The 23,105-nt window shown below is 38.9% G+C and overlaps 1 protein-coding gene across 1 annotated transcript; it reads right to left on the bottom strand.

Annotated features, from left to right (window-relative positions):
• Positions 1-14,379: 14,379 nt before the first annotated feature.
• On the bottom strand, positions 14,380-16,621 carry LOC113024638 (uncharacterized). The gene is made up of 3 exons (XM_026171850.2): positions 15,650-16,621; positions 15,188-15,504; positions 14,380-14,979 (listed from the first exon to the last, which is right to left on the bottom strand). The coding sequence occupies exons 1-3, from the start codon at positions 16,276-16,278 to the stop codon at positions 14,624-14,626; spliced, it is 1,302 nt and encodes a 433-aa protein (XP_026027635.1). The 5' UTR covers positions 16,279-16,621; the 3' UTR covers positions 14,380-14,623.
• Between the last annotated feature and the right edge of the window lie 6,484 nt (positions 16,622-23,105).

Genomic DNA, 23,105 nt, shown 5'->3' with positions numbered 1-23,105 from the left:
CAAAAAACAGAGTGAACGACCATTTTAGCTAACAGTAACAGTGCTTGCTAACTAGCAGAGGTGGGACCAAGTCATTGTTTTGCAAGTCTCAAGTAAGTCTCAAGTCTTTATCCTCAAGTCTCAAGTCAAGTCTCAAGTAATGTCAGGCAAGTCAGAGTCGAGTCTCAAGTCACTGGTGTAAAAGTCCGAGTCAAGTCACAAGTCTGAAATTTTGAATTTCAAGTCCTTTCGAGTCTTTAAAAAAAAAAAACGAAAAAAGAATGTTGCAGTTATGCTAAATGTAAATATTAGACCATGTAATTTTAAAATCTGTGTTTTTCTCAACACATGACAAAATAGTGAACTTAGAAAATATACACAAATTGTGAAATTGCACCTCTTTAAAATGCAGCTCAATTAAACTTAGCTCCAAGAATAATTTTCACCGACAGTTCTGAGATAAGCTGCATGTTATTCTTGGATGCGGTTGTAGGACTGGCTTTAAAATCGCATGACAAAAATATCATATACATTAAAAAAAACTGCATCACCAACGTAGCCTGGAAAACATTTGCTAGTTAGATGAAGTCAGCTATCTCATCTTAGCATATTTATATGCATATTTATAATCATACGGTTCTTGGAGTGAGTGCATACACTCATGAAGTTTAGTAACTTCAGGTCACTGCAACAAGCCCAGGTACAGTTTACCGACGGATGGGTACAGGACCTTGAAATGCACCGTGTAGAACGAAAGACCATCGTACGTATCATAAGTTTACCAGTCTCACAAATTGTCGTCATAAATACACATTCCTTAACCGTTTATTAATAGGACCTTTGAGCTCAACGGTAATTAATTAGCAGTGGAAATAATTTCTGGTAGCGTTACAGAAATGTAGCAGTGACAACAATATTGTATGCTGTAATCGTACTGGGCAATTAGTGATACAAAAAACCTGTTTTATCCTGTGAATAAAAGTATATGTTTTTGTCAATGTACCATAATAACAGAAGCGAAACGCAATATTGTGTCAGGACAATTTACTATTTATGCACAATAAACAAAGGAGCATAGCGCGACAATTTCTGTTCAGCGTCAGACTTGCTTGTAACCTATATCACCAATTACGTTAAGAAAAATGACGTATTAACTACTAAAAAATACTGACCTTCGTGTAAATGCTTGGAGCAGACTAACCTGTGAGCTGGAGGGTTCTGGGATGTTATATTTGATCTTTGAATGGCTGCAATCCAGGCCACCCGTTGCGTCTTTGTTACTTCGGAAACATGGCTTGAACAATTTCTCTTCAACGACGTAATCCGATAACAACCGATCTCTTTACCCGTCGGCTTCCCGTGGCTGTCATGCGACCGGCTATTGCAGTTAATAATACAACAGCTTCTTGACTTGACATTTTTGTGTTTCTTTTTATCGCTGTGTGACTGATTTTAATTGAAAGCCTGCGTGCGCTACTACCGCTTGCCACGAGTTCCCAGAATCCTTTGCGGTTCTACCCGTGAATGACGTCACATTTTCAATCTCTATATAATATGCATGTTAAATTTTATATTTGGGGTAAAATATCAAGTCTTTTCAAGTAAACCGGTTCAAGTCCAATTCAAGTCCCAAGTCATTGGTGTAAAAGTCCAAGTCAAGTCACAAGTCTTAGAACATTTTTTCAAGTCAAGTCTAAAGTCATAAAATTAATGACTCGAGTCTGACTCGAGTCCAAGTCATGTGACTCGAGTCCACACCTCTGCTAACTAGCTAGTGATTCACTGTAGAAAACTATAGATTTATTTTTCATTTTTTGGAAGAAATTTTCTATATAACTTCAAGATGACTGCAGGTACATTAAAAATGAAACGGGATCTTTAAGTTAAAGGATGCTCTTAATGAGATGATGATGTTAGCAGTAAATCCTGCTGTTTTGAGAAACTGTTGGTTTCAGTAATTCAGTGTGGATTCTCATCATTCAGTAAATCTGTTTATTGATTAAAGCTGTTTACTATTTTGTTGTGCCTTCCTTAGCTAAGCTACAACAACTGAGTCATTGAAGGTTGAAGGGTGGTTTTGTCTGCTGCTACCTTCCTGTTACAGTCCATGCCCGTCTAGTCTTTTAGGTGAGGGATTTCAGCAAGAGCTGAAAAAATCAAAATGTCTGCTGTGTGAAATGTTTATGACTCTGAGTGATTTGGTGAAGAAGATGATGAAGATGAAGAAACATGTAATGTAATCATGTAATGATCGCTTATATCAAGCTGACATCATGCCCTCTATAACCTCTGCCAATGAGGTGATGTTTTTGGTAGCATAGCATCTGTGTCATTCTGCCTATAAACACGACAGCTGGAAAAGTTTTGATTGAATTCTGATAAAACCTTGTAGGGATGTAGAGTGGGCTGATGTTTACAATGCATTAAAATTTGCTTTGCTTCCACTGAGATTGTCAAGATCTACATGATGATTTATTGGTCACAAATGGACAAAAAGCATCATAACTAAAAAAACAGTGATTCTTACAGGTGTGGTGAGTATTGTCAACATGTCAACAAAGGTCATACAAAGTTTTAAAATGTCATGTCATCATAACAAACTCCATGGCATTTTTACTGGTGTATTTATTCTGCTCTGGATATCTTCAGACATCAGCTCCTCTTTACTCTGTTCTGACATTCTTTTAGTGGTAAACTAGACATCTGTCCATTTTATGTAAATGACCTCTGAATAACTGCAGAATATTTCCTCTTTCTAAAAACGTCTTCTTACTTCTGCGTAATGTGTCTGTACTTTAGTTCTTGGTATTCTTTCTCCCCTGATATCACCTTCTTCAATCTGCAAGTCAAACAGCACATGTTCTCAAGCTCGCTGTAAACAAAATGGCCCACTCTTTTTCCTGCTGGCACACCTGTGACACCTGAGAGTCAGCAGGAAACTTACAGGAATGTTTACATCATACTAAGACCACCAGGTACCGGAACAGCTTCTTCCCCACAGCTGTCAGACTCCTGAACTCTGCCTCCTGACATCTGACCCACGTTAACACATGGACTGAACATACACACACCCACAATGGACAACTGTACCCTCAAACACACAATAATAACATGGACTGAACCACCACTCACAACCACCAGCACTTTATATAGCCTCTGTAGGAATTATATCTCACTTATCTTAACTGCACTACTGTATAGCTCTGTGTAAATAATCATTCTGTACATTCGATAATTTTTAACCCTACAACTGTTTACAACTTGCATAGTTCCCATTTCTGTATAGCTGTATATCTCAGATTTCTGTAAAGTTATTTATTTCATATTCTGTATAGTTTTTCATATTTATGTCCTGTTCATAGCTTGTACTCACTACAGCCTGTACATACTTATAGTTATAGAATATTCACAACATACTTCATACCGTGTACATTATAACATACCATAATAGACCCATTTCTGTAATATACTCACATATCTATACTATTGCTAATATATATTGTAATATATCTATATCACTAAAGCACTTCTGGATGGATGCAAACTGCATTTTGTTGCCCTGTACCTGTGCATGTGCAATGACAATAAAGTTGAATTCTATTCTATTCAAAGACTGATAGACTCTGTAATACTGTAAATGATCAGTAACTTAGATTAACAATAAACATTAAGCAGTACATCTCAGTCTGTGTGTCTGTCCTGAAGTATTACAATCAGGTTTTGAGTCAGGTTGCATCAGGTTGTTATTCGTAAATACCAGTTTTTTTTTTCTTCAGCTATGTGAAAAATAGGGCCATTTAAATTAAGGGTGTGAGGAGATGTTCTGGATTAATCCATGGCCAAAGGTATCATACTTGCCATATTTTTCTGGCTATAAGACGCACTTAAAATCCTTAAATTTTCTCAAAAATCAACAGTACGCCTTATAATCCGGTGCGCCTTTTGTATGAACCCTGGTTGTTCTTACTGACCTCACACCGATTTTATGTGGTACACGGTGCTCAAAAATCTGTCGAAAAATGTTTTAGTACGACTTTGGTAGCTACGAAGCTGCACCGCTTCATGGATCGTCGGAGCGTTACAGCTACCGTAGTCAGGAGCCTCGCGGACTCACAGTAATCTGGGTCCAAAACTCCGACCGCTTCAGGTCCCAAAGTCAAACGAACACTGAGGCATCACTAAGAGTTAAAAACTGTCATCTTTATTAAATGATCTGCTGCTTAGGTGTAACAATTAAGTTTAACATTCAGGCATCCATGAAAACAGAATTTATGAAATTTAACGGAGTTAGAAGTTAGCAGGAAGTTAGCGTGCTAGTTTCTACCTAAACATGATATACCATGTTCTGACTGAGAGATTTCTGAAAAAAATAAAACGTACAGCTCTGCTATCACTTCCAACATAAAACATATGGAATATATATATATATATATATATATAAATCTTATAAATTTTGTATCTGTCTTGTGTGAAACTTGTATGAAAAGCATACAAGAGTGAAAACAGATATAAGATCCCTTGAAAAATTCTATAAATGAAACTGGTGTGTTTTGGATACTTACTAAAACAATATATGAAAGTAATGAGAAAGTGTCCACTTTCATGAGTTAATCATATAAGCCTTATATGACTCACTATATAAAGTAGGCCAAATCTGATGCAAGCCTTTTATAAGATTTTCCTATTTCTTTTCCATTTGGCAAATGAAGACAGAAAACTAAACAGCAGTGACTTTTGTAGGGTTACTGAAGTTTGACTAGCTGGTATATAATGATGTGCTACATGATTGCTAGCGACACAGCTATGTTAGCATAGAAACACAGTGAAGCTGGAGGATGAATGCTAACTTTTTAGTTAGCATGAGGGTTTCTGGTGGTCAGGGACAAATGCAATCGCATGGCAGGATGCTGTAAACAGATCAAACTTCAGTCAGGAGAATAACTGAGATAATCCATCCACAAAACAAGGTACCGGTAAGTCATTAATATACTGCAACAACATGGGAATAGAGCAGCTGCGAGAGAATTCAGCATTAATTAATTAATTACAGTGTGATAATGGGACCACATCCTGAGCATCAAATAAGTTTGTTTCTTATTTCGGTCCAATCCAATCTGTCTTTATTTATAAAGCACTTTAAAATACCCGGCACAGGATGAAAGTGCTGTACAGTCAATAAGTTAAGAACAATGGAATAAAACAAAACAGTAAAAAATAAAACATAATACATAAAAATTCAAACAGCCCTATATTTAAAAACAAGATAAAACAGCATTGAATCAACTAAAACAACTAAAGTAAAACTAAAACTAAAAACCAACATCTCACAAGGAGTGAAAGGCCAGGGTGAATAGATGGGTTTCAGGAGTGATTTAAAAACAGGCAGAGAAGGGGCCTGTCTTATCTCTAAAGGCAGCTCGTTCCACAGTTTTGGAGCTGCTACAGCAAAAGCACGATCTCCTCTAAGTTTACGCTCAGTCAGATGCATTTAGGAGCAGCTGATCAGCTGACCTGAGAGAGCAGGTGGGTGTATAAGGCTGCAGCAGCTCAGAGAGATAAGATGGGGCTAGGCCAGAGCATCCCAAAGTGTGGGGCCCGCCCCCCCTAGCCATTGCAGGGTGGGGAGAGGGGGGTGGTATGAAAAGGGGAAAAAAACAAAACGCTTGGACACTGCTAGCACGGGGCGCCTACACAAACGCAAAGCAGGAGATGAAGCATCGCTGAATATGTTTCCAAACCAACTTTGTTCCAAGCCAAAGATGAGAAAATATGGTGAAGCATATCTTCCCTTTGGTTTCACCTGCACAAGTGCTGAGGTAGGTCTCCCCTGCAGGATTGGTTTCCCTTCGTCGGGAGCAGCGCTGGGCTGTTCAAATCACGGACAAACAGTGTCCCACATTCTTGATTTTTAGTTCACAAACACTTGTTGTAATGACTAACTACTCCTGACATTTTGGAGATGTTAGCTCTTTATACAGTAAAGTTAGAGTGCGATACAAAAAATATCAGGCTGATCCTGCCACGATTTGTTCCCCCGGTTCAAATCACGGAATAACACTATCCCACAGTTTATGTTTTTAATCCCATTTTGCACAGAGAAGCATTATTTGAATAATGTATTGATAGCAATGCTGAATATTATTACACAGTAAAAAAAACAACTACATGTAAAATTACACCGTAGGGGTGTATGTCTAAGGAGCTCAATGAGGTAGCTTGGAGCTATATCGTTAATAATTCGGAAGGTGAGCAGCAGGATTTTGAATTGAATGCGATACTTAACAGGAAGCCAATGCAGGTCTGCAAGGACAGGGGTGATAGAGGCATTACATCGGTCTTTCCATCACATTTGTGGCTTCTTCTCCGCTGCTTCTAAGTGGAAATTGGTACATTTAACTTCACTACAAATATCTGACATCTTTAGTTGTTATTTTACAGATGAAGATTTGTGCTCATGAAACACATGAAGTACAATTTTGTTTCTGTAGTTGATCAATCAGTTATTTGACTTGCATGAATTTAGCAACTATTATTATATGTTTAATCTTTAAAAGTACTTACTGTTGATATTATTTTCTGTAAATTGTTCAAAATCATAAATGTGTGAGAAGCACTCAATCAGGGACGACTCCAGCATCAAACCTTTAGGTGTCATGGTCCTGGGCCATATTGGCCCAGTATTCTTAGTTTTCTTGTATGTTTGTATTTTGTTCCCTATTTAGGCCATGTTTCCTGAGTTGCCCTGTTGTGTTGTTCCCTAAGTGTTTTCCCTTCGTGGCTTTTACCCCCTGTGTGTCCCTCTGTGTATCTGTGAGCCCTCGTCTCTCCTTATGTTTTATTCCATGTTTCCCCTGCCCGTTATGTCTGTGCTTTCCCCGTGCTCTCTCTCCTCCTGTCTGAACCTCTGTACTTCCTGTTTGACTCTGCCCGTCTCCCGTCAGTGTTATGTTCACCCCGCCCTGTCTCGTTATGGTTATCTGTGTCAGCTGTGTTCCCCGTGTGTTCCCACTTTCCTCGTTAACCCTCTGTGTATTTCTGTCTGCGTCTCCCTCTGTTCGGCATCGCGTTCTCCCTCATAGCTGTGTGATTTTTCCTGTGGCTCCTCGTGCGTTAGTCTCCCCAGTTTAAGTTTAGTACTGTTTTTTGTGTTTCACTTTATGCCAGCATTAAAGCTGTGTTTTTGAGTTTACGTTTCGTCTCCATGAGTTTGCGTTTGGGTCCTTCTCCTGCCTGCCACACAGCCGAAACATGACATTAGGAGGGCTCAGTCTTAATGTCATGCTTTTAGTGTTGCCTTCAAAAGAAATGTAATTTTTGGATGACCTACAGCAGTGTCTAAGAATAACAGATTTTAATATAATACATCAGCTTTACGGTGGTCACTTTAGTTTAAAACCCGATGCAATGGCACAGTCATGTTGACCAGTAAATTTCAAAAACAGTTTAAGAAAAAGCAGATCAGAGGAGAAACCTGCACGGCATTGTTTCAGTCTCTTAACCACATAGAGGCCAGTCCACCAAATCATCAAGTATTTAAAGTACCATTATACAATACAGACAGTTCAAAATCCCCCTGCGACTCCACCTCCACAAGAAGCAAACTGGTAATAGAGCTGGTTTTAAATGGCAGCTTTTGAATTCATGCAAACACTTTGTTGAGCAGACTCAGCACAGAGACTCGTGTACACCAATTCAGAGAGTGGAGAACAGATTTGTAGTCTGTCACATCAGTATAGTAGCATTCATCCTGTTCAAGTTTACAGTGATGTGAATGCTGCTAAATGCTATTATTCACATTAATAGCAGAGTGCTACTGAAAAGCACACAACGCATCCATTTAATGCATGTAGATTGTGTGAAAAATCCACCTGATCTCTGTTAGTTCCAGTCTCTCTGTCCGCGCTTCCTCTTTGTACTGACAATCACACACAAACATTTTATATTCAACTAAAACAATAACGAAAAATATATTCTGGTAATAATTATTTTAAAGGCGTCGTTTGATAAGAGCATAGCACCCTGCTTAGTTATGAGCGATCACCATAGATGAATGTGGGCAAAGCAGAGGTGACGTATATGTAGCCAGGTGGAAGGTCTTTATTATCGGACATGTCCCTGACTTTGACTTCATGTCCACTCTTACCTGTTTATTATATGTGCTGAGTTCCTCCATCTTTCTCCCTCTCTGTCATCCCCTCTCAGTCTTTGTGCAGTCACCCAAAGGTTAATTATAAAAGTATATCAGAGTTTACAACCGAATAAAAGGCATAAACTGGTCCATATCAGTTTGCTGCTGCTGGCGAGGGTGTTGCTAGGATCTTGAAGCATACAGGGCTTACAACAGCCCTGAAGTCTTTTGAGTTTTCACTCAATAACAGCACCTTTTAAAGTTATTTGTTTTTATTTATTTAAACATATAGTAAAATTAATATAAAGTGGTAAATGTTATGCACTACCTAAAGTGTGAAGTCACAGAATGATACTATTTAGTGCAGTTTTTAATCATTACCAGTCTTCATCTTAGAGCTTGTGCTCTTATTGTGCCATGATGTCTCCTTTTAAACTGTGTGGATGTTCACCTCTTCTTCATCCTTCCTGTTCCTTTCACCAAACTGCTCACTCTTGTTCTCCTCTGATCTCACTTCCTGTTCTGGTTATAAGAAGAATGCAGTCAGCATGTGTCAAAGACACTCCCTCCAAATATATGATTTTTGATATGATGATTAGATATTTAACATTTTATTTATCAACTATTTTATGCACTAAATCAATTATTAAACAAATATCATATTGTAGAAAAGCAAATAATAATGCACTAAGCAGTTTCATGCCACAAGAGCTAAATGGTCACTTCACTGTATTTATTTCCCACAAACTACTATACCTAGGATCTTCAGGTTTCCCTATATTTCATTAATCTGCAGCGACTGTAGAACATAAAGTATATTGACCTCTATTGTTTTCTTTATGACTTGGCCTGAATACACACACATACACATCTTTGAATAGCACAACAAATGAGGTAATTTTCCATGTGTTTTAATAGGTTTTAGTGATTTATGGGTTTTATGTATGTGTGTGTATTTTGGTCTTCAGTGTAAATTTATACAAACTGTAATTATTTCAGATGAAAGATCCGTTATTTAATGTTGCTTAATGTTGACTCTATGGAGAATAAAGCCTTACATGAGTGTTGCTATTTTTAATTGCGGAGTGGAAGACCTACTGTACTTGTTGTTTAGTCTGTGATCTGAATGATGAATTTAACCAAACTGAAAGCAAAGGTTACAGCTGGGATATTCCACACATTTGAAAGACTCATTGTGTAACTCAGATGTTTATGAGCTTTGATCACTCCAGCATAATAATTATTATGTAACTGCAAGAAGACTTAATGAAACTGAAACAATGCACCCTAACACAGGCATTTGAACTGTAGGCTAATGAGTACATGAAGTGTACCTCTACAGCTGAAAAGAGTTTGACTCTATAATTTCTGGATCTACTGATTTGTTTCTGATGTATCTCTTCTTTTATTTAGCCTGTATTATGAACAGAAAGATGATGAAATCCTCTTTATTTGAGAAAGTGTCCTTAAACTATTTTTCCTCCTTCTTACTGAGTTTCCGAGCTACCTCTTTGTTAAGTGAATAAACTATTTGAACAAGAAAGATATCATGGCATTTATGATGATACAGTGTGTGTGTGTGTGTGTGTGTGTGTGTGTGTGTGTGTGTGTGTGTGTGTGTGTGTGTGTGTGTGTGTGTGTGTGTGTGTGTGTGTGTGTGTGTGTGTGTACGCTCAGCAGAGGGGAGGTCAAGGCAGGAGCTGAGTTGACCTGGTACATCAAGTTTGGATTTCCCCAGTTGTTGGTAAACAAAAAAGATTTAAACTTAAAAGATTTTGAGTTCATGCACACTGGAAAAAAAATTCTCTTCATCACTATCATTTGTTTAAAAATATGGCTGTTTTACTGATCTATGGTTATTATTAAAGAGGAAGGAAAGAAGAAGAGGAAGCCTGAGCCCAGGTTCTGTCCATTTTCATAACAAGTGACAGCACAGACATCTGAGCTTTTTCGTCATAAAGATTGTGATGTGAAGCATCAGCAGGTAAAGTGTCGTTAAAGTGTCACTTCAATAATGCTGCTGGCAGAAAGAAGTGTTGACACATACTAGCTTTGAATAAAAGGCTTAAAACACAAACAGTCTAATCCTGGGTGTTGCTTTTAAGCTTAAAGAATATAATAAGTTCTAAGACAATTCAGTTTACTTCTTACTGTCCATGTTGTGTTGTGGTATTTACTTTATCATGAATGTACGCTACTTTGTTCTAGCGACTGTAAAAAATAATTGTATTCATGAAATAAACTAGACTTTCACAGTCTGCATCTTCCACAGTTTTTATGCTTTTGTTCACTCCAAGTTTGACACAAACCCACAGACAACCAGAGTTAACTATGTGAAGCAATCACAGACACTGTAATGGCTGATTTTTCTAATAAACACAATCAGGTTAACATTAAGGTTTAACATTGAAGGAGATTTGTTCCATAGTCACAGTTATACTTGTATTTCCTTTACTTACATCCAACACTACTATGTTCTGTTTCAGTCCAGGTGCTGGCAGTTTATCCTTTGTTGTTTGGACAAATAAGCTTAAAGCTAAACCTTCATGTTTTTGATGGGAAAGTTTGTTAAACCATTGCTCAACTTATGTCTGCACAGAGCAGATAATTATGATGTACTTGTAAAAAGACTTGATAAGCAGGTCACAGCTGAATCAAGGGGTAATAAAAGTAAGACCACGCGGTCTCAGCACGACTACACATGCAGTGGGTTATCGCACACATTTGAAAGACTCATTGTGTAACTCAGGATGTGACCCCTTATAAAGGAGACAGAGAAGTTCTGTTGTTCAGTCAAGTAAAACCTGGTGAAAGCGCAATTCTAAGACTCTGGTCGTTGCTTAAGTTTATAGATAAAAAATCTTTTTTTCATGCATTATTTTCTTACTATATTAGTATAATCACCAAATCGATTATTTCGTATTTATCTCCTGAAACGATCTACATTAACTTTTCTATCCCTAGAAATGTGTTTCCAGAGTCCCAGGTTTAGTGACTTCCTGTCCACCATCACATCAGCTGAGTAGTTGTCAAATTTGAGGGGAGCAGAGAAGATCAGACACCAGTCAGCAGGTCAGAGGCCATCTCTCATTTCACAAATCAATCACTTGATTTATAAATGGAACAAACACCCCATCAGACCAGGTAATGACCCATTATGAGACAACAGCCGTCTGAGAGGAGATGTTCTGTATCACAAAACATGGGAAACAAACAAACTCTAGGCATTCTGAAATATATAAAGCTCAACAAAAAAACAAAACCATATCAGATCCTGATGTAATTCATTTTGTTGTTGTCTTTATTAGTCATTTAAAAAGAGGTCTAGAAAAAGTGTCCAGGAAGAGATTCTACTATTTATGCAGCACTGCCCCCGTGTGGCCACAAAGACACACAACAGCTTCATTTCTCAGCCTGTTGCCTTCTTTTCCCTTCATGATGTAAACAGTGAATGAACTGAAAGAAGTCAACCCATAAACTGTTAAACTGATACAACAGTCATGATGATTATGTAACAAGTTGTAGTTGACTTTCTGGTGGTGGTTTTGGTATACAATTTAAAAGCCATTTTCTTTTATAAATACACCATACACTTTGTTCTTGACCATTTCTTTTCCTCATATCCTTAATGGACAGTGGAGGAACACTACATCTAGCTTCTGTTTAACATTTATCCAGGCGCCCCCACACTGTACCTCTACAGAAACCAAGGGAGAGAGACAGACACACAAAGATTTCCACTTGAATCTTGATCTCAAAATAGAAAAAGTTTTATCACAAAATAATTACAAGAGCTCAGCCAGGTGAGATATAGCAGAACCATCAATTCAGAGTCTGACAGTAAGGGTGAAGACGAGCCTGACTGTTGGTCTGCTCCAAAACAAGCCCATAAGCAAGCTTTGAAATAATATGTCACAAAATTGTGAAACTGCGACATGAAATTTGATTTGAAAATGAAATTCATCCTGATCAGGAGCTGTTATGATCTAAATGGTGTTCTAGATCCAGTAAGCATTCATTCAACTTGTTTGCAGCAAAATTAAAAATAAGTTACCACAAGTTGTTTTTTAAATTGGTAAATAATTGATAAAGTGTTAAAAGTACTGGTCGTGTTTGACCTCATCACCAGGATGAGTTGGAAATACTTCAAATTCCCTCAGGTGGCCTTTTGCTGGTTGGATTGCCACTACAGTCTGTAAACTGTGGAGGTAATTTTGTGAGCTCATTGGATGAGCAGTTTCTGAAATACTCAGACCAGCCCATCTGGCACCAACAACCACGCAATCTCTTTCCCCCATTCTGATACTTGCTTTGACCTTCAGCAGGTCATCATGAACATGTCTGTATGCTTAAATACTTTAATTTGCTGACGTCTGATTGGTTCACTAGACATTTGTGTTTAACGAGCAGGTGAACAGGTGTACCTGGCAAAGTGTGTGTAACCCTCAGTGTTACTGACATGTTCCACACTGATGCACAACAATACTCTGGGCCCCACACTGTTTTATTAAGTATGTCTAATCACTGTGGACATTACATGTACCTTCTTAAAGGAGAGGTCAAAGGTCAGTTACCTTTATAGGTTCCTGCTATATGTTGTGACATATACACAGCACAGTTGTAGGAATGATAGTTTCTAGATTAAGTTGATAAAGTTGACCTTGAAGACCACAAGTTTGAATGGATTGTTAACATGACCCCACTCTACAGCCCTGCAACATTTTAACATGAGTTATTTAAGACTTTCCAGGTATCCTGGTTACAGAAAAAGATTGATGAGCAGAAAAAAAGAAACAAACTTTAATTGTTTCTGATTAGAAGCTGTACAATCCGGACTGACTTTAACAAATGTGCTTTAGGCTCAGCTGGAAAATAGTGAGCTTTACAAGACTGATTTTGTTCCAAAGGCTTTCACAGACCTCAACCAATCCTAAGGCTAATTAGCACGGCTAGAATTTTAAAAACATTTGTTAAATGTTGTCATTGCTAACATATACCTGTTTTAGAGCATGGTGAGTAGCGAGAATGCAAAGTTATTTTTACCTCTAAAAAAAAAAATGTGAAGATGTGATATTAGCATGTACGGAGCCCCTCTGATGACATGGTCCAAAAAATAAATAAATTGTGGCCACAAAATACTACTTCGTGGCCACGAAATGGGTATAACGTGCGCACGAAATGCTTATTTGTGAGCACGAAACACTTGACCAATAACCGTGATCCTTCCCAGGCCCTTGCAGTTGGTTGACAATAGAATCTATCCCAACGTCCGGGTCGTACTTACGTCTGCAATGCAACTGGGCTCTTAATATCCTGTTTAAATGTCTCTCCATAATAATGGTTCCTTTCAGTGCCAGGCTTTTCAAAATGCATGTGTAGCTCATTCCCAGCCTAAAATTGTCAGGGATCTGGGTCTGAGGGACCTAGACCTATTATTGTGTATTGTTTACTCCACTGTAAATAAACGCATTTTGGGTCCTCCTTCCCCACACACCCAAGGTCTGCCACGCAGACCATGACAAAAATAAAACTCAATCATACTGTCTCTGGCCATGTTGTACAGGTTTAGCCTACTCTTATGCTTATGTCTCTACACAGCTGTCCAATGTATCAATATGATGGGCGCACGTAATCTATTTGTTGCCACAAATGCGTAATTCGTTGCCACGTTATACCCAATTCGTGCCCATAAATTAGCATTTCGTGCGCACGTTATTTCGTGCCCTCGAAATAGTATTTTGTGGCCACAAATAAGTATTTCGTGGGCACTTATACTATTTCGAGGGCAGGAAGTAGTATTTTGTCACCACAATCTATTAATTTTTTGGAGGATGTCATCAGAGGGGCTCCGTAAGCATGAGCTATATAGTATCTCCAAGAGAAAAGCGATCAGCTGATCATTGATCAGTTTCATGATTTAAGTAGCAACAGGAGAGAGAGGGAGAGAGAATGGGAGAAGAAGAGGCAGCTGGCCACGTAAAGACACAGAAGAACTCCAGCTTTGTGTATTTGTTTTTCATTCAAGCTGAAGTCCGGGACAAATCGGGTTCCTTTTCAATACGAGACGCGGCCGGTCCGGCGGCCACCACGGGTCTCTCCTCCTCCTTCCTCCCCTTTCCCTCATCCACCTGCTGTACTCAAAATTTGTACTCAAGTACAAGTAAAAGTACTGGTGTTAAAAAAATACTTGAGTAAAAGTACAAAGTACTCTTCTCAAAAACTACTCAGAGTATTAATTACTTTTTAACAGACTGATGTTTTATTCTGTCGTCAATAGCAGGCATTCAACTCGATTCACCAGTATAAATATTTATGTTCAAAGCACATTTCTCAGATGAACAAGGTATAGAAAGGTAACTTGTTTTGTAAATAAATGTAGATATAAAAGAAGGAATTTTGTTTGTTAAAACAATGACAAATATGTTTCTGAACATGCGTAGAACCATTTAAACTTTTCCCCATACACTGAACAACAGGCAGGTGAGTGTCTTAAACTCTTAGCATTTCTGTCACACTTTACTTTCTGAACCTTTTGTTCAGTTTCAGCAAGAGCTGGTTTTCTAAATTAACAGAGGCAATCCGACTTGGTTTGGCTGTGAAGAGTAGACCAGCACAGCTAAAAAGTCGTTCACACGCAGCAGAAGCAGGCAGAGCTGTGTTCAGTTTAAGAGAGAGGTTTTTGATACCTGAGAAGGAGTGCAGCAGCTCCATGGTGTCTGTGGCACAAGCAAGGTAACCATCAAGCTCAACTGCACTTTGCAGCCTTCTGGAGATCGGTCTGGAGAAGAATTCATCTTCATCAGATGACTCTCTTTGCTGATCCTCACTCTCATGCTCTGTCGTTTCAAGATGTTGTTTGATGTATGTCAAGGCTGTAATTGCAAGTAGATAACACAATTTTGTTATTTAAATTTCAGTGATTATTCCTGAACACAAATTTAAAAACAGCAAATTCTCAAAAAGGATTGTTTAGTATTCAGGACAGACCATCAATAACTTACAATGTATTAGGTGAAATACTCACTTAAGCATGTGTTCAAATGTAAAAATACACAAAAATGGGATCACATGAATCCTTACCAGCCTCTGTTACATCTGCTCTGTCAGTCCAGGAAGTCTTGAACTTGGGTAAGAGGACTGCAGCTGCAGCCAACTCTGGATCCTCCATCATCGCTCCAAAACGCTTTTGAAGGCCATTTTGCAGGGCTCTGATGAGTGGCACGCATGTCTTGCTTGATGTCTCCAGCCTGCTAAGTTTGGACAGTAGTTGTTGGATTACTGGCAGGAGCCATCCCATAAAGGAAGTGGACTCAGACTGAAGAATGTTTGAAGCTTTCACCAGAGGCTTCATGGTGGTACAGTACTCCCTAAGGAATGCAACTTCTGCAGGACTCAACCTGTAAGACACAACAACAAAACCCACCATGACTATAATAGGGATCTTCTGATTTAATATTAAGAGTCTGCTCACGTTTTTAACCATCCATTAAGGAAAATTCACAAAATTTGCAACCATATTGGTAGGTGTCCAATTTTACTCACATTTTCACCTTGAACTCCTCACAAATGCTCCTGATGGCATTTTCCCCCTTCTCATCAATGATGCGTATTATCCTTTCAATGGCAAGGTAGGTTGAATTCCACTTTGTTGCATTGGGACGAATGATCTGTAGTTCACACTTGTCCTCTACCACTTCATTAGCCAAATGAGTTTTGTTCCAAATGGCCTGGCATTTTGCAAAGCTTGCACGGGAGAGCCTCTTGTAGGTTTCATTCATGCTCTCTGCTAGGGCAGCATCAGATGTTGCCACAAGGTTTAGCAGGTGACATGCACATCGCTGATGAGGCGGGAGTTGATACTCCAAACCAGAGTCTTCATCAAGAATTGCACTTGCCTCATGGTAGTCAATATGGTCAGTCAGGTCAATAGTTTCTGGGTCTGCTTCATCTTCAGCTTCATCTGCATCATTTTGTGCCCCAAACATGTGGAAGGCCTTGACAAAGTTGGATCCACTATCAGTTGTGGTTCTTACAACTTTGCCTCTAATCTTGTATTGGCAATGGATATCATCAAGCGCACCAGCAAGCATGTCAAATGTGTGAGACCCTCTCAATCTTTTGCATGCTGGTGCTGCAGATCTTCTTTCCAGGGACTCTTCCTCCAATGGCATGTGACTCCAAGGTAAGTTTTCTGATGAGCTGAGGTTGTAATGTGGTAACCAATTCTTTGAAAGATGGCTGTTCTAGCACTGCAAATGGCTGTAGACCCTCACATGTGAAATTGATGACAAGCATGTCAACAGTTGCTTGTGGAACATGTTTGTTTGCAGCTCTCAACATCAGGTCTGGTAACTTGGCTTGTGTATTTGCTGAGAGCTTGTTTGGTGTGGCTGTGGTCTTTCGCTGACGAGATGTTGATGCCACAGTGATATTGTACTGCTCAATCTTCGATGGATGTTTCCTCTGTAGAGATAAATATTATCATACGTCAGGTTCATACATTACTTCATAACATCACTGTGATTAACACTACAGGAAAACACATTTTTAAAACATCATTCAACTAGACATGAGCTAATCTTTGATTGTTTAGCATAGTATAAAAGAGTGGTGAATTTGGTCAAATCTTGCAGATATATTGCTGTATTTATTTACAAATGTAAACCCATTTTGAACGATCATTGTAAAAAACATGAATTTCTGTATACATTCTAAGTTCTGTAATCTGTATACTATCTGTAAAAAGAGTATCGACCAATGTATCAGTATCTAAATTTTTAACTCCTTTTTATCAGTATCACCCTAAAGTTTTCAGTATTAGTCAGGTTCTAAAAATACTAAGAGAGCAAAATATGTGTATATAGCAAATGTAATTTAAGAAAAGGGATCACATACACAAAAATGCTGCCCATACAGCTAACAAATAAAATCAATCCACATTATGTTCTTTGAAAAATATATCATATTGGGAAACATATAACCCTACTGATTAAGAGCCACGTCACTATGATAGACCTATATCAGGCCAATGATCCTGATCAACTGATCCATCAATCGGGCTCTGGTACATGTCAGCTGAGAGCTGGAAGATTAATTTGAGATGCAGCTCAGCACTGTGTTCAAATTTTGTTTTTGTTTTTTATATAGGCCAGCTGATTGTAGGCCTGTGAGTTTTAAATGACTACAAATTTAATTTATTGTAATGACGGTGGTTATCCAAATAATAAGCTAAAACATTCCTACGAATTTAGCTGTTCAGTGGTGACGCACGAATCCTACTTCCGGGTCTAAAGTAGTCTGCGTTTAATATGGCTTTTGTATTGTTAACATGTTTAATGTTATGTATTTTCTTCTATTTGATCTCAAAAAGCTCCTAAAACAGTCAGTGATCACTGTTGACCTCCCTCGGCTTTTATTACCGCTAATCATTTATTTAAGCTCAGTTTTTAAAACCTTAGTATGTAACTACAGCCCAGCCCATGCAGCAGTATATGAATGACTAACCTCGTATTGTGGATGGATTATCTCAGCATCCTGCCATGCGATTACATTTGTTCCTGATCACCGAGAACACTCACATTAACGTTTATGGAGTGGAAAAAAGTTAGCTTGTTTATATTATGCTAACATAGCTGTGTCGCTAGCGGTCACGTAGCACATCATTATATACCAGCTAGCCAAACTTCAGTAACCCTACAAACGTCACTGCTGTTTAGTTTTCTGTCTTCATTTATGCTGGAAGTGATAGCAGAGCTGTACGTTTGAATTTGTTTCCAAAACCTGCAGTCAGGACATGCTATATTGTATTTAGATAGAAGCTAGCGAGCTAACGCCCTGCTAACTTCTAACTCTGTTAAATGTCATAAATTCCGTTTTCATGGATGCCTGGATGTTAAACTCAATTGTTACACCTGGTAGAGCAGAACGCTGATCATTTTATTAAAAATGGAAGACTTTAGACAGTTTTTCAACTCTCAGTAATGCCATAGTGATCGTTTGATATGTGGACCTGCAGCGGAGTTTAGACCCAGACACAGCTAGTGAGGTCAGACTGAACAACCGGATAGTTCTATCACGTGCACGTGTACACGTTGACAACCGTAACCATGGCCGCCGAGGGTATATAAATGCTTCACAAGGTTCCAAACGTCCGTTTACACTTGCTCGTGGACTTGTTTCGACCTGCTCCAACCTCAGCCTGTGGAAAGCTAAGTTTTGCAAACTATTTGACTAAAAGCGGATATAACTTGAACGCATAACAAGTACTTCATCTGTGGATCGTTTGTACTTGTTTTTGTTTTTCAAGTTTGAAGATGGCTCGCCGTGGACCCGGACTCCCCGACTGTCACCTGGACTTCGCTGCAGGTACATTTGAAAATTTCTTTAAATGTAAATTACTGTAATAATTTAACAAGTTCCAGTGTGAATATCAAGTTTTAACGTGATCAAATATGTGTATTCAAGATTGTTTCCCGTAAATTGTTTGTATGCTTTAAATTTTCCGGGAGAGGTGTAGAAATTATTAACGACTGGTGTATGAATATGAAAAAAAGGTGTTTCTTTGATTTGAAGGCTTCAAATTTGACACTTTTCTTTAAAATGAAATGGTTAAAAATAGCTTAATGGACTAAAATTTGTAAAATGCCCAAAAAATCAGTTTCTGTGGTAACGGCATCTTCAAGATGTCATGGCCTCAGAACACGCAGGCGTAAACACACAGATCCAGGTCCCCTCCTGACATCCTTTTCTTCTCCGGATCAAAGGCTTTATTGACATAAACTATATTTTTTCTCTGCTGCAAAACACAAAGATAAAAAATACAAATAAAATAATATCAAAAGAATATGAAAACAATAGTAATAATGGCATTAAGACCTATCTTCTGTTACGGTAATGCTTTTAACCTTATTAGATAGCAGAGAGAGATATTGTACACGGGGATATTTACACAGGGATAGCATGTTTACCACAGATTAGATGTATCTGTCCTTATGGCAGATACAGTCCTTGTGCACATTTCTAAATATGTGGATTCTGAGTTAAGAGTTTCTGTTTGTTTGTTTGTTTGTTTGTTTTTGACTTGACCATCATTTTCAGACATACCTGCAGAGCTTTGTGTGTGCAATTCTTACTCTTGCCAAGGAGGTTGTGTTTTTATTTAAAAAAATAAATAAATAAATAAATAAATAAATAAATAAATAAATAAATAAATATATATATATATATATATATATATATATATATATATATATATGTATGTATGTATGTATGTATGTATGTATATATATATATATATATATATTACATTCCTAATGTTATTTTAAAAATTGTTTCCTCACAGGGCGTCTTGACTATGTGGTTGAACGCCCTGCAGAAGCTCAGGACACTGATACCCAGCGTATCAGTGAAGGTGAGTATGGTGAGTATTTTATCCCTCTCTCACCCTCACCTTCTTCTCATGAAGCATCAGATGCAGATGACGGTGAACAGCAAGGTGAGTATGGTGAGTACCGCCCCTACTTACCTGTAGATGATGAAGAGGTGAGTGAACAGACTGACAGTTCATCTGACTGGAACGACTCAGAAGAGTGGGGGGATTGGCTTAGCGATGACTCTGGGTATGACACCATGGATGAGAGAGATGATTCCCCTCTCATCCGGGAGCACCCTCCAGAGCCGTTTTGGCACGATTGGCAACGTCCTATTGCTCCAGGTGCTGCCCCCATCGCCATGCCGCCTTTCGGCCAGGCCAATGCCCCACTCTTCCCTAGAGTTGTTGCCCCAGTTGGTGATCCGCCAGCTGCTCCTCCCTCTGCTGCTCTCTCTGCTGCTCTCTCTGCTGCTTCTTCCTCTGCTGCTCCCTCTGCTGCTTCTTCCTCTGCTGCTTCTTCCTCTGCTGCTTCTTCCTCTGCTGCTCCTTCCTCTTCTGCTCCCTCTACTGCTCCTTCCTCAGAAAAGAGAAGCAGAGAAGACATCTGCACCGAAGAGGTAAGTGCAAAGAGGTGCAAGGTGAGTGACCAGTTTGATGCCCCTTCAACATCCTCAGGTAGTTTTGGAGTCAGATGTTTCTGGGAGAGGCTTTTTAACCTTTCCCTTGATGACAGTGACTCTGATTAGTTTATGTTAGAATGTGTTTTTAAACTTTGCCTTTGTGTTTTTACAGATATAAGAACATCTGACTTGCACATGTGAAATGTATTGTTTTTTTCTTGAATAATATATGTTTTTCCCAAGCCCTAATTCACCATGCAGGACAAAGGTAAGTCTGTACTTAATCTCAACACAAATAAGTAGAAAAGGTTTAAAAATGATGCAGTGAACTGACTGTAGTCTCTTGTTTTTACATAAGGTATAGCCTGTGGCTAAGAATTCAACACTTCAGACACTCAACGTCCAAGATGGAGCAAACACCCCACCCAGAAGACAGCCTTACCCCGACCAACCCGATGAGAAGGATGGATGACCAAGTGAAAAACGGGAGAGTGGTGCTGTGTTCCAACTATGTAAGTTATCACCTCACATTGACAACAAACTGTATTGAAGACAAAATTCTTCCAATAGTTGGTATAAATCATCATCCTATGTCAGCAGCACTGTAGGTTTAGCTTTATTTATATTTTTCATGTGTATACGTTGGGTTTAAAATTGCTTTTTAACAACATGCTGCAGCTACCAACAATGAAAATGCTGTTTTGTGTTAAAATGACGTCTTTCTTGTGTTATTACTTTGCAGGGCAGCTGAGAGTGGACAGAGCTGCACAGAGGACCAAAGATCCACTCTCAGCACTTCATACCTGACTGGCCACAGCACCAACCCCCCTCACCCTGGGTGAGGAGGGTCCTGACCCCGCCTGCACAGAGGGAGTTGTGAACATGCACTTCTGTGTCGGTGGGTTTAGGATCCTCCTCACACTCACACTGATGAAGACTGTCACTGGAAGATGTCTCCATTGCATCAGCAGGACGTAAGCATTTGTAAAATATTACAGTTTGTGATGTTTTATACATATTTTTATTGCATCATTTAAAACTATGAGATATAAAATAAACCAATTTTCATAAAATTTTCTGTGTATTTAGTTGTTTTCTTAATAAGTTCTTTGGAACATCATTGCAACCTGTCAGCTTTTTATTGAGGATTTAGAAAGTTGCTGGTGGCCCGAGTGTGTAGAGTGGGGTGTTGTTTTTGTCACATGGTGAAAGTGACCTCATGGGGAGCAAAGAGAACAACTGAACAATTTGGGGATTCACAGACTTTCGTAATCGCTAAAAACAATTAATAAAAATTGTTCTGTGTGAACTAAAAGCTCAAATATAAACCATCCTGACACTGACACAAATGATCTGCTGTTTATAAGCAGGACACTGTTTTCATGAGCCTGGATGAAGCTAATTTGCATGAGTTTAACCTGCTGGTCAAAAACTTGCATGACTCTGATATCACTCCAACTTTCTTCTGTTTATTTATTCATTTTTGCTAATTGTAGTAGATTAATATGTTCACCAACTGATTGTTGGCCTGAATGTTTGAATGTTTGCAGTTTCAGGTCCTACTGATCAGTTTTAAGTATTGTAGAAAGTGAGCAGCAATTGAATCAAGTCCTGGGATGAAATGGGACAAAAGGGTAATGTGACAGCCACATTAGTTCCCTTCCCTCGTTTAACAATGTGTAAGCAGACTGCTTTAACCTGCAATTTACTGCATGTTGTTAGGCTGCATGGTACAACCACAGTCTGCTAACCACCCGTGGTGATCGAAGGTTTTGAGGTCTTGCTTGAGCTACTGATGAAGTTTTATCAAAGCTTGTTAAGTTTCCCAACCACATTTTATCCTGATGGTCCAAGGCTTACATCTTTATGCTCACAGACGTACTTCTGTAATTAATCAGTGACCGATTTATTACTTTAAGTTACAGTGTGAGGGGCATTAATGAACATAAATCAGATTTAACTCAACTTTTGCCTCTGTCAGTGCGCCCCAGGGCAGCTGTGGCTACAATGTAGCTTGCCATCACCAGTGTGTGAATGGGTGAATGACTGAATGTAGTGTGAAGCGCTTTGGGGTCCTTAGGGACTGATCTGATCTGTATCTCAAAGTATCCTTGGACACGATACTGAACCCCAAACTGCTCTTTCATGTGTCCATCAGAGTATGAATGTTAGATAGAAAGAACTTAGGTACAGAAAAGTGCTTGTATGAATGGGTGAATGAGGTGTATAAAGTACTTTGAGTGCTTGAGTAGAAAAGTGCTATTTAAGAACAAGGATGTGCAAGAATTTGCTAGACACGCTCTTCTTTTTCCAAAACTAAAAATGTTATTTCAAATTTGGCAGCCTGTGTGTCAAAGAGACTGAAGAGTAACTAAAGGGCAAAGTCCAGGAATACAGCCAAACTCAGGAGACCAGTTAGGAGCACAACTGAGCAAAGGTGATTCAAAAAAATGGAGAGAAACTCTGCCATGCAGTGCCATGCTGAGCAGACTGGTTTACAGCCACAAGAGAGACTCAGCGTTCACAGATCATAAAATCTTCAGGGAGCAAAGCTCTCAGAGAAGCTATAATGCAATCCACAGATAGAATACAGTCAATAAGCTCCAAGTGAAATGTTAAACAGTGCATGGATAGCTTTTTGTTCAGCTTTTTCTTCGTATCCTTTTTCCCCCTTTCTAAAGTCTCTTCAGAGGTTTTGCAATTTGTCAAACAGCAGCTGGTAAAAAGGCTTTTGCAGTGAGGCAGGGAGCCTGTTCAAACCAGATTATGCTTGATTTGATGACTGCAGAGAACTTGGGGCTGACAGCTCAGATTAGGATCGGTTCTCCCTTGAAAAGGCATTAGTGTGTTCTGTCATGGCAGGATTTCTGTTCAATGTGCAGGTAGATTGAAATCAAAGGGCACCAAAGACACCCAAACCTGAGGGATCATTACGTGACACCCAAAGCATCTGAGCAGTCTTATTCCTTCATCTGTACCAAATTACTCAGATTCACAGACGTCGTGC

The sequence above is a fragment of the Astatotilapia calliptera genome, chromosome 6 (assembly GCF_964374335.1).
Source record: "Astatotilapia calliptera chromosome 6, fAstCal68.1, whole genome shotgun sequence".
Lineage (NCBI taxonomy): Eukaryota > Metazoa > Chordata > Actinopteri > Cichliformes > Cichlidae > Astatotilapia > Astatotilapia calliptera.
The sequence above is the reverse complement of the archived record's forward strand: the minus strand, read 5'-3'. Positions and strand labels throughout refer to the sequence as shown.

What these genes read in the sequence shown, in the direction of transcription:
- LOC113024638 (XM_026171850.2), bottom strand. Translation starts at nt 16,278, where the DNA reads ATGCCATTGGAGGAAGAGTCCCTGGAAAGAAGATCTGCAGCACCAGCA. An exon ending in GAGGAGTTCAAGGTGAAAAT is followed by an intron (nt 15,505 to 15,649) that starts GTGAGTAAAATT and finishes TGTGTCTTACAG; the next exon opens with GTTGAGTCCTGCAGAAGTTG. An exon ending in AGCAGATGTAACAGAGGCTG is followed by an intron (nt 14,980 to 15,187) that starts GTAAGGATTCAT and finishes TTGCAATTACAG; the next exon opens with CCTTGACATACATCAAACAA.